General features: G+C 23.2%; 1 protein-coding gene across 3 annotated transcripts; it reads right to left on the bottom strand.

The window, feature by feature from the left end:
• Window positions 1–36: 36 nt before the first annotated feature.
• LOC105369021 (SEC14-like protein 2) lies at window positions 37–9,794 on the bottom strand. 3 transcript variants are annotated; one of them, XM_011508252.1, is made up of 11 exons: window positions 9,612–9,794; window positions 8,872–9,049; window positions 5,212–5,281; window positions 5,106–5,149; window positions 3,588–3,705; window positions 1,880–2,089; window positions 1,727–1,807; window positions 1,462–1,661; window positions 507–646; window positions 292–443; window positions 38–212 (listed from the first exon to the last, which is right to left on the bottom strand). In XM_011508252.1, the coding sequence occupies exons 2-11, from the start codon at window positions 8,920–8,922 to the stop codon at window positions 100–102; spliced, it is 1,179 nt and encodes a 392-aa protein (XP_011506554.1). In that variant the 5' UTR covers window positions 8,923–9,049; window positions 9,612–9,794; the 3' UTR covers window positions 38–99. The 3 variants fall into 3 exon arrangements, with proteins under 3 accessions (XP_011506556.1, XP_011506554.1, XP_011506557.1); XM_011508254.1 differs by lacking the exon at window positions 8,872–9,049 and having other exon boundaries at window positions 37–212; XM_011508255.1 differs by lacking the exons at window positions 38–212; window positions 292–443; window positions 507–646 and having other exon boundaries at window positions 1,539–1,672.
• Window positions 9,795–13,453: the final 3,659 nt, after the last annotated feature.

Raw genomic sequence — 13,453 nt, 5'->3', positions numbered from 1 at the left:
AAAGATTTCATTCACCTATAGAATTATATGTATAAAAGCTGTTTTTGTTATAGATTAATTAATTATTGTAATTTATTTTCTTATTTACAAAATGAAAACTTATGATTTAGCTAAAGAAGATTCATCTATCATTGCTGGAGGAAGTATGCGTATACAATAGTGTACTTTTTTATTTCTAAGTAAACTATAACTGTTATCAAACACAATAGAATCTAAAAATAAAAAGTAGTACACAATTTGTTTATTTTAAATTTAATCATGAAATGCAGAATTTGAATTCAAATAACATACAAACAGCAGGAGCTTCACAAGTAACAATACCAACTTCGTTAAACTGATGAGCAGCAACTTTATGAAGTGGAATTATATCTGTTTGGAATCCATCATTTGTTTTCTTCAAAACTCCAAATTTAATATCATGATCATCAGAATGGAATTCCCAACTGCAAATAAATTTATTTCCTTATTTTATTCTATATTCCTTATTTTATTCTATTACAACTTACCTCAATAACGATCCAACTTCTATTAGATGAAAATCAAGTTTTAATTTGTCGCCCTTCTTAATAGTTACAGTTGTTAATTCATTTGTTTTATCATTTTTTTTTGTGTACAAATTTTTCGGAATTCTACCACCTTGGCAAATCTATCATTAATATATTATAATCAGAATACATAAGTAATAATTATGTATACAGTTTATTATTCATATTTTATTAATATATTGTATAAAAATATATAAATAAATAAATGTAACCTATATTATCTGCGAAGACTAAAAAATGAACTGTAAATTCATAATTTACTGAATTTATATTTCAATCAGTTGTTATTCTTATATGAACTATATTTCTTTTTACTTCGTTATATATCCATACATTGAAAAAACTGTCTGCAACTTATTTTTAGAAAATCTTTTATGAACAAACTTATAAGTATGTAAATAATTATAACTTTTTTTTTAATTTAGTCAAATATGTCAATTAAAACATAAGTTTGAAAATGTTCATCAATTATTGATATGTAGTTCTGTATATATATATATATATATATATTTACTAAACCATATTATATTTTTTACTTTACAGTACACTTGATATGCAATGTGCTAAAATAATTTTTTTAAATTAATCACATTTATATATGTACATTAGTTCTATTTACATAAAAACAGATATATGAATATATTGATATGCAATACAAATATAGTCATTTCACAAATAAATGTATAATAAAAAAACGTGCATATTAGACAATTTTTAGAATATAATTAATTAAAATTTGTGTTTGAGCATGTAAAAGTATTATTGTTTATACAACATTTTTTTACATTTTATGTTTGTATTTACGTATATTAAAAATTAAATTTATATATATTTTAAGTAATTAAGTACACTTTAATTATTAAAAACAAAATTATTGACATTGCGCTCATCAAATGTTTAAATTGTATTAGTATACCTTTGATGTTAATCTTGAATTTCCATCAGAATCCATCAATGTTCCACCTAAATATACTGGCAAATTGTCTTCAGAAATAACTTGTAATATGGCTGTTTTCCATTTTACAGGATCAGATTTATATATTTGAATTTTCGATAATGTATATTCATTCATAAATTTTTTCGCAATTGTAAATGCAAGAGAAAATACCTTTGGTGCTGTAAAACTACTACTTTTAATGCTTTTCTATTAAATATTATTAACAAATACTATTAAATCTTACCATTAATAATATAACAAATTTTTAAAATTTCTGGATAATTTGCTTCGTACATTTGAATTAACATTATTACCAGTTCTCCAGCTTTATGAAATTAAAAAAATAATCTGGTTATTTATTAATAAACAAGATATATGATTGAAAATTTAAACCAACCAGGTCGCCACATATATTCTCTGAGACTAAAATTTTCCATATCAAAAATAACTGTGCACTGTCCAGCTTCTAATCCATATTTTTTGCTTTGCTCTTTACAAATTCGCAAATAGTACTCTAATAATTTAATTGTTGCTTTAATCATTTCACGACGAGTTACAACGTGTAAAATTCCATATAAATCTAAACCAGCGAATGGCATTATGATAACTGTAACAAAATCATTATCCTTAATGAAGAAAATTTGTTCTTATGCAAAAATATATTTTAAAATTAAATATCATTTCCTTAACAAATAATTTAATTTCTCTGTAAAAAATATTATTTTTTACTAATTACTGTACTACTGAATAATAATCAGTAAAAAAATAAAAATAATGTCAATGTATCAATATTTTATCTAAAATTTAAAAATAAATTAATTCTATTTTAATAGCTTTAATCAACAAGTGTGTATACGATACTAATCTGTATAATTAATAAAAAAAATATATCAATAAATACATGCAGTGATAATAATTAATTTTTTCTAATATTACCCTTGTTATTTTACAGATTTATCAGTCTATATGTTAACACTTTTAGTTCATATAATTAACCGATATCTCCAGTACATATATAATATATCTTTTTTAATTAAAATCTATAATAAATAAATTTATTTATAATTATACATTAAGAGTCTTAAGTTGTTAATTAATTTCTTAACAATATTTAATGGTGATTCATCTGTAGCCAAGAGATAAATATATCTATATTATTTGATGATAAAATATAAACAGTTTAAATAAAATTTATAATTACGTTCATTATTTGTGTGAATATAATTCAATTAATTAACCTTCCGATAAACTTTTTTTCTCAAATAAAAAAGAACACTGAATAAAATATTTATAAAAAATCGATTAAATAATAATAAATTATACATGAAATTAAATCTATATATATTTTTATGATTTGTTTTATTTTATGTTTTATTTTACGATGTATCACTTTATTTATTTTATATAAGAATTTTTTAATTTTATAGAATATAATTACATAAAATTTACAACTTATACGTTATATTAAATAATAATATATGATTTTGATTTATTATGTAATGAATATTCCTGACAAGAAGAATCAATTGTAGTGCCATTATTATAGATGTTTTATGAACATCTAAAATTCGTTCAACCAAAATTGTTTATTGGAATAATATTCTGCAATAGTTATTGGAGTATTATTAAAAAAAGAACTTTAATACCAATGCTTTTGTTTTATAACTTTTGAATGGTTTTAAAATAACTGTATGTACAAGTTTATAAATAATCAATAATAATTGGAAATATTAAATCGTAAATATCTAAAATAAAATAGTAGATTAGAGTAATAAACATGAATATAATGTTAATTTCTGTTATTTAATATTAGAGCTTAATGATCTGATTTTAAAAAATTTTAACTTATTTTTATATTTATTGATTGGTCTTCTTACAAAAAATAAGTAATTAAAAATAATATTTGATTAACAGCTTATATTTATTTAAGGACTTTTCATTTATTTATTCTGTAATAAGAATTAGGACAATGTATTTTCTAAGCAAATTGAGTATATTTAACAATAAGCTTGCTTATTAAATTATTTGATTTTTTAATTATTTTATCGAAGCTATATTATTACTCATAAAATGATGCAAAAAAATGTTTTCAGGAAAATACAAACCAGGTGCACCGTCTTTATCGTACCCAGAGAGACCGTGCGGAAGATAATCTTTCAAAATTTGAGGAATTTCCCATTCGTTAAGTTTATCAACTTCCCATCGTTTTCTCCATTCAAGTGACTGCAAGTAAAATACAAAAATAAATTGAAAAATAAAAATTGTTAGTGTTTGAATGATTCGTATAATTTGCATATACATTTATACACAAAACCATAATTCCCAATATATTATTCCCACAATCGAAGCCTGAAAATAATTTCGTGTAATGAAATATAAATGTGAACTTTCTTTGTTATTTTGGTAAATCGAGCATACATACAATTGAGACCGTACAACTATATTGACCTAAAATAAATATTTAATCTTTTAAGATAATGGAAATATTAAAATAAACTATTAAGGGTCATTGGATTAAAGCAAACATGATTTTTTAATAATGAAAATGTTAATAAAAATATCTTAAACGAATGTAAAAGAAAAGATTGAATTACTAAGCAAAGTACTAGACGACTAATAATAGATTAGGAGATAAATATAAAATTTTTTATGAATCAAATGCTGAAGATTAAAAGGCCAATTGATTTAGTTCATAAATAGTATCCGTTTAATAATAAAATAAATAAATGCCCATAAAATTTTGTTAAAAGAGATGTTTTTAAAACTATTACATAATAAATAAACTTTGCAATATAGATAGAGTACTACGTATTACATAGAGAGAGAGAGAGAGAGAGAGAGAGAGAGAATTTAAAATATATGATAAAAGAAAAATAAATCTATAATTCTTTCAAAATAGATACATAATCGAATCAATTACAAATGAGATAGAATAAATTTAAATCGAAAGGAACTTATGATGTTTAATAGTCTTACTAATGGATTAGAATATAAATGACCGCAAAGAAAAATGTTTAGACGTACATAAAAAGAGAAACATAGAAGATCAATAATGGAAACGCAAAAAGAATAGATATGCATGAAAATTCATTTATGGAAGATAGGCTTGATAAAATGTTTGCGATATTGATATCGAAAATACATATTACAGTTCATGTAGTGGATAAAGTTTGGCAACAGTCAAGGAATGCTATAAGTATTGAGACAAATGCCGATTTTGCAAATATTGTTCTTTTTTGAAATGAAGTGAAAGTAATCAGACTAGCAAAGGTTTGGCTAGCCAATTTAAAGAAAATATAATCTACCTCTGGACACGAATGTAAACCTTTCTGGTGTCAGAATGCTGATGAAAATATTACATGTGTTTAATCTAGAAAAATAAAATAAATTTTGCGTTTATCAAGCAGTTTTTTCTATTTTAATTAAAAAAAAAATAAATAATTTTTATGACTAAAATTTATTTCTATCACAAGACTGTATTTAATATAATTAAATATATACAATATACGTCTGTCTATTTTATGATTTTATTTTATGATTTAATTCAATTTTTTATTCAATTTGTGTTATAATTTTCTAATTTATTTCATTATTAAATTAAATCTAAAAAATTATATGCTTACATCTCTTAACATTTTTTCTGCAGCAACAGCATCCCATTTTCGAGCTACGAAACAATTTGTTTTCATTACTACACATAATGAGGTAACTTTTGGTTAAAAATATTACCTCTTAACCATCGTAGTAGAAACTGATCATCGTAGAGCGGCTGTAAAATATCTTTTACGTTTCGTCTGAACTAAATAGAAAAAAAAAACAATATATGAAAAATGACAGAGAATGACAAATAATTAAAAATATATATGGTTAATCATTTTATATATACTGCATCAATATAAAATACAATATTATAATATTACATTTTGATATTTAAAGTATCATTGTCTCTGTAATTTTCGTAGCAATCAATTTAGAATACAGGAAAAATACGTTTCACATCAATGATTTTTGCAATATTATAATTTTTTATATCCACAATAGTCTTTTTAAATTCCTTCAATTATTAATATTTCACCCTTAGATTTTATTATATTACTTTTTAATTAGTAATCTTCGTAATCGGGTTGCAAACTTCTGATTTTGCTCGAATAATTGATCCTTCCTACGATATTCTCGTCATTATTATAATTATCTTTGCTCGAATATACTAAATAAATATCAATATTTTAAATTCTTAATTTGATATATTGAGACTAATATGATCATTTGAAAATATAAAGTGAATAATGCCTAAAATACAGTCGATTTCATCTTATAATAAATTTAACATCTTTAATATAATTAACTTGAGTATAAGTATTTATTTTCAAAATAAATTTTAATAATCATTATGTATTTTGTTTTTTCTTGTGTTCATTTTAAAGTAATCAAGAATATTAGTATTGCAATTTTTCAACTTCACCTCAATATATGTGCATAATAGTCCTAATTCTATAATATTTTTAAGTAAATTTTTCCTGTTACTTCACAGTTTTATCACCTTTAATATTTTATTATAAAAAGCACTCGTTTTTTTATTTAAAATTTTTTTTATAGATTATCTAAGTGATATCGATGCAGTCATTTATATTACGTATAAATTACATAATTTATGTTGCATCGTCTCACATATTTTCTGTGCATGTTACAATAAAACATAGCTAGTCTCTTGGGCAATTCAACTGCCTTTCAAAGGCACCTGTTGGTATAATTACTATAGTATCTATGATTAAAAGTGTTATGTACAATACATGAATTCCACACGAATACAATCGAATCCAGCATATTATTTTAAAGTTTACGAAAATTTTTTTAGATATATATCGCTGATTTAACATTCTAGATCAATAATTATAGAGGATTATATTTCTTTTAACATGAAGAATTTCTGAGAGAAGGTGAAAAAGCCTTGAAAGGATACGCATTCTTTTATGTATAATAATAAAAACTGTAAATTAAAACTTTGCTTTTCGTCAGCTACATTTTAAACAGTTCTCCTAATGCTTTTCGTCATTTTATTTAATAATGTGCTTTATTGCTTAGCGATAATAGTGCTATCATTAGAAACTTGCAGAAAGTAATTCCGTCTCAAATTTAAGTATTGCTGACTCATTTACATAGTGTCCTTTCATTCAATACAGAAATGTAATGATACTAAAATTTAAACTGTATTAGAAGTACAATTTTTCCATCTTTAGATTAAATACTTAATAAAAAATAACAAATTATTTTCTTTCTATCCGATTTGAATAATGTTGAAAGTAATCATTACCAAAGGATCATTACCAAATATGTGAAATCCAAAATTTATATCTCAATATTAGTAAAAATTAAAATAATTTCGAATGAATCACCAATTGAAAATCTGTGATTTTTTTACGTATATACAAAATGCATACGCTATTACATAGTTGACGAAATGGACGTTTCCATGCATAGGATAACGAAATGAATTACACAATTATAGTCAAACAGTCTGTATAATCTGCTTTAGCAAATTATCAAATCCATCTATCGTATCATCTTTTTCGTTAACAATAAAATTGCTTTATGTCAGATACTTAAGCTATTCCGCTCCTCAAAATATCTGGTAGTATTAATTTTTAACGTTCATAAAATATTATAAGAAATATTTCGTGGACTAATTCAAATGAGAAAATAGTTGTGCTCTCATATATTTTCGTACATACTGCAGAATGATACCATTACGTTGCTATTTTACAATAGCTACACAACGCAATAATTTTCAGTTAGTCTACTGTTCTGTGTATTAAACATATCAAGTAAGCGGTAAATGTAGCAAATCAAATTAGTATATAAAATTGCTTGAGTTGTTCGACATGGGTGTGGAACGATTCGATAATTATTGTTTCGTGGCATATGTTCTGCTACGGTTGTTATTTCTTATTTTTTGTAGGCGAGAGGTAATCTACTCCATTCTCGATAACTGTATTTCCGGATATAGTTAGCATAATGCGTGCGCGTACGCGTGTGTGTTTGTAATTTAGTGCTTTGTGATGTATCTTTATTTAATCTTGTAACTATAAATTTAAGTTTAATGTTTTATATAGGTAGTATCAATGGTAAAACTATGTAGATATATGTACTTATGCACCATATGTATCGATTAATTTCTTTTTTACACATATTTATAATCCATCTCAACACAAATATACATGAAACAACTAATATTATTTATATAGAAATTATTTTTTACTGCAGATTATGAAATAATGAATACAGCTTATTCTTAAAAAGTACAACATACAAAAATATTCACAACAATTATAGCTTTTTATATTACATGCGAAATTTCACTGTCTCTATAATCTCAATAGCCACAGAAACAGTTCTATGATATGATGAAAAATTTAGATTTGGTTTTTAAACAAAATATTTTTTTGCACAGTTATAAGATAATGGTAATTTTTCTTGAATATAAACAAAGAAGTAATTATGAATGCATAATTTCATTAATTTATGTTTTATGAAAATACTTGAACATTATATTGATAAAAATCTCGAGTTTTCATTGATTTAAACAAGAAAAAAATACATTTTACAATTTACTATCTTTTTTTTCTTATTCAAATTTTGAATCCATATTTATTTTATAATAAATTTAAAATAAAGTAGCTTATAAAATTGATTATAAATTATTGACGATATTTATCGATTAAAAAGTTGAATGGGATTAAATTTTAAATGCTTAAAAGTGTAAAATGCATTTTGAATGAAGCAGGTATGCTTTTAATGTAATGATAATTTAATTTTTTTACTTTAAAATAATCTGGAATAATTTCAGATCATATACAATCTAGAAATTCGGCTATTGTCCATGAACAAATTTTCTGTGAAATTTAAGCATTCGATTTCACTTACAATGAAAGCTGAACAGTGGATTAACATTTTCTCACGTTCAGACATGATACGCTGACCTCATTTAAAAAAGACAGTTCGATAACCTGGTAACTGTTCGGTTCTGCACGGGCTAAGAATTCTCTGACTTTCATTTAAATTCCATTATGCACATTCGAGAATTATTGAATATTGTGACAGATTGCGTGTTTATTATTGCAATAACTTTTCTAAGCGAGCTGTTTTAAGATTGCATTTTAATTATATAAAACATTGTTTTACATAAATTTAATGTCTAATAGGTCATTAATTATTAATGGATAATTCATTTTTAAGGCTGAATTTGTTACGAGGCTGTATATATTATTAAAAAATTTTCTACATGAAAAAGTTTACGAAAAAACATTTTTTAATAATGAGAGAGAAAAAAAACTTTTTCAATAAAACAACCCATCACTTTTGTCTTTTCATTCAATTGATCATTGATATTACCTTCATAAGTGCGAAGCGTTGATCATCTTTAAGTTTCAGCGAAGACATCATACTTATTTTTACGAAGAAAGCTGTTTATCTTTTCGGGCAATGATCTATTTGCATTAATTTACTCTTTATGTTCTTTTTTATTGTTTCAATTTTTTATTGCAGTCTTGATTATTGCAGTTTCAATCGCCTAATAATATTGGCATTGTTATTTCGGCATACTTTTTGTTAAACTTAAATTGTACACAAGAAAATCATTTGAAGTATAATGATATTATAATTTAGATATACACGTTTAAATAATTTTTTTTAGAAAAAAGAGACTTGAAAAATTAAAAAAAAAATATTATTGATTTATGTAATGGTAAATTTTTATATTATTCTTAAATGGCTTCTGTATTCATTAAGCTCTAGTATTCTCAATTATTAATTTTAATTATGTTATAATTATATATTTTAATTTAAAAATTATTGACATAAGTTAATTACATATTTAATTATATATTTATATAAGAAACAAAATGCATTTAATGGAAAAAATAAAAGCATGTACAAATTTTTTAATTGTAAATTGCCAAACAGCATATAATGTAACAGTAAGTAATAACGTACAAGAACAATTATGCAAATAATTTAGAATATAAAAAAATTTTGAGTGAGATATAAACATTATTACTGTATGCATAAATTCAAAAGTCCAAAATTTATTGCAGTTCAATAGTTCTGTAGAATTTTATATATTAATATCAAACCTTTCAGTAAATGAAGGAGACTAACGGTAAGATATGCGAGAAAAATGTAGAAATTGCGTATTGACCGAGCTATGCTACTTTAATTTATAAGATTTCTGAAGGACAAAAAAAGCAATATCAAAATGACAGACGAACGCGCGCGTTCTTATTTGCAAATTGCACGTTCAGCTCAGCCCGTTGAAAGCCAATCGCATACTAAAAGTCACAGCCATGAACGAACACCGATCGGCAAGCACATGACTATCTGACTCTCTCTCTCTCTCTCTCTCTCTCTCTCTCTCTCTCTTTCTATCACTTACTTCTTATGTTACACTTCTCACTTCTACGACCTTCTAATGTATTGTAGCAATGTTCGAGAGCCGTCAATTCTGTATTTCACTTCTTACTACTGCTTTTAAGCCTTTCTAGAGCATACTCACATACGTATAAAACCTGTACCACCAAACTTTCTCGCGATAGACTAAATGCGCAAAGTGATTATAAAATTTTCTGTTACTTTTCTTATGTTTCCTATTCTTACTACTATAAGCCGCTTTTAATCTTTGTCATTATTACATGATTTTAAAACTTTTATCAATTATTGAACGAATTTCGTTATTGTACTTGAAAATTTAGGAGTAATCATATTACGAGAACAAATTATAATTACTTATGTTTCAATAATATTTACAAGAATTTGATTTACCTACCCTTTTTGGTTTAAATGAAGATTTTCTATTATATAGTTTTACTACATACAATTTAAAAATACATTTTCATAAAAATTAATCTTTCAAAATTATAAAATTTGCAATCTAAGAAACATATATAAGAATACAATTATAATTTATATTGTTGTATACCTATACTCTGATGTAATATATTAATTTATAAAGAAATAGTTATAAACACTCTATAGTCTCGGATTATAAGATATTATTGTATAATGCATGATGGATTTCAGTAATAAATAGTAATAAAAATTAATATTTTTTTCAAGAAAATTTAAAATTAAACTAATTATATTAAAAATAGAAGTGCGAATATAAGTATTCAAGACACGCAAGTTTATATATTTAATTAATTTATTTAGAGTAAAAGAATAATATAATAATAATCGTGGAAATAGTAAAAGTACATATTCAATCCTATATTAAAACATCGCGAAAATAATTATAAATAGTATCTGTGATATGTTGTTAACGGAATATTTTCAAGTTTGCAATCAGTGATTATTTCCTTTCTTATACAAAAATACTTCAATGTATAAAATCCTTTTATATACGTTGGTTATCTTATGTTTCCAAGAATTAACAACAAAAGACATAAAGTAGCTCCAATAAGGATATATTTGTTGTTAAATATGCAGAATACATAATAATAAATAGTGGTAATATGCATATTCTGTAATAAAAATGTAACTAACGTATATGTAGTTAATTATTTGCAAGCGGAGATATAATATAGAATTGCAGTGATATATGAATCAAAAACTACAAATACAAAATTTTGTATTCATCTTATATATATATATATATATATATATATATATATCTTATATATATATATACATCTACATATATATATACATATATATTCTATATATATACATCTTATATATTTATATATATATACTTGCGATTACACGACTTTTAAATTATAGATATAAATTTTTTTTTATAAAGGTTCAATCAATTTATATTAAAAAACTAATTTGATGTAGTGAATAAAACTTATTCTATTTTTACTATATGTAGTCTGTTTAAGATGTATTTAATTTCGTATAAATTTAAGTTATAAATCTTTCGCTATTAATAACAAAATGTTTGAACAGTACTTAAAAAAAATATAACAACGATATATTTTATTCTAAATAGATCCATATTTGTAATATATTTAATATTATTATTTAATACCAAGTTCATTAAAAATACTTTCTATTAGAACGTAATATTTGTACGGATTATAAATTTATACAAACAAAACAAATATAAGCTGGATTGCCAGTCAATACAAGCATCAATTAACAATAAGGAATGGATTATATTAGTCTTTCTCGTCTTTCTAGATCAGATAAATATTGCTTTATTTATTAATTGATTTAAGATTTGAAATGCAAATATAAGAGTTTAAAAAGCCTTTCAAATTGATTTTAATACTTATTTGTGCTATCCTTTTATAATTAAAGGAGTATTCTCTACTATTAGTTAATAATTATTTCGTAGATATATATAATCAATATCTTTTACTAATTAGTATTTATACAATTTATTTTACACTCTAAAATAATATGGTCAAATTAAAAAACGAGATTGTCATTCGTATTCGTATACGATTTTGTCATTGTATACAAATGACAAAATGCCTAGTAAATCAAATACTTATATGGATAATATTTGTAAAATAAGTATATTCTATGAAAATTAAAAGCATGATATTTAAATAACAATTTGTTATTTGATGTATAATCAGCATGATACAAAATAACTTTTGATTTTATTGAAAAAAAATTAGAATTAAAAAAAAAAATTAATAAAATTTTATAATTATATAAATGAGTAGAATTACTTTATTTATTGAATGTTCATTTTCATTACATTGAATTACTATTTTCATAACATTGACTGACGAATCTTTTTTCAATTATGTTTATTTAAAAATAAAAATTGTATTTTATTTAAAAGAAAGATAAATCATTTGACTTCAACATATTAAATATTATATTAGCAAAATAAATAAGAAATAGTTTTTGTTGCACCAAAATCTCATTTGACATAAAAATTCTTAATTAATATAAAGTGGATATAAAACAAAAATTCTAATAGGAGATATACTTTTGATTCTTCATTAAGCTTTATGAACTTAAATAAAAAATACAGTTAATCATAATAATTATAATGTAAGTATAAATAAATTTGGTAATTATGATAAAATTTTGAACAATTTCTGACTATGATGGATTTAACGACTATTTATTATTATTATTGTAAGAGGATTTTACAGCGTGAATTTCAAAACTGTGTGCTTTTATGTGATGAAAGTTCATGACATTTTTAGTTTTGATGAATTGTTGCAATAAAGATAGAAATTAAAATTCAAGGCGATGCGTACTCGACCATCGTTTTTATATACATAAAATCTTACGCATACTATAGTATCTATTGGAACAGCATTTTGCAACATCGAGAATTTCCTTATTATTGCTTTTATCATGAAATTATGACACCCTTTTGTTTTTTCAGACAATATACATAAACGAGTGATTAAATATTATAAAATATCGAATGATATATATATATATATATTTATTTATTTATTTATTTATTTATTTATTTAATATATTATAAAATCAAATTTTATCATTTTCTAAAATTAATAAAACAAAATAGAATATAAATATGATAATAGCATTTTGTAATTATCACATTAAAACATTGATTCACGTGATATATTTGTAACAACAAATTAATAATTATAAAAACAAAAACTCTATAACGTATTAATTGTTATTGTTAAAATGATGTGAGATAAGCGAAATTTATATGTTTTACAAATGATTAATAAATCGATTAAAATAATTTGAAATAAATTAATGTTATAATCGTTCTTTTTCAATTTTCAGTTGAGTTTCGGTCGATAACAACAGATCACAATTAAATCGTGTAATTTCGTAGCAAAGAAATGTGAATACAATTTGAACAATTGCATACATTCATAATAACACAACCGACCATTCGTTGCTGCAAAATCATTTTAATTGAAAAAATATATTGGCGTACAGGCTAATGCGATTAAAATTCAAGTATATCAAAAGCAGTAAGAGCGTAAGATCGAGCATGCGCGAAAACCAAGTCACGTTACTG

This window comes from Ceratosolen solmsi, unplaced genomic scaffold, assembly GCF_000503995.2.
Source record: "Ceratosolen solmsi marchali unplaced genomic scaffold, CerSol_1.0 scaffold1, whole genome shotgun sequence".
Taxonomy (NCBI): domain Eukaryota; kingdom Metazoa; phylum Arthropoda; class Insecta; order Hymenoptera; family Agaonidae; genus Ceratosolen; species Ceratosolen solmsi.
The sequence above is the reverse complement of the archived record's forward strand: the minus strand, read 5'-3'. Positions and strand labels throughout refer to the sequence as shown.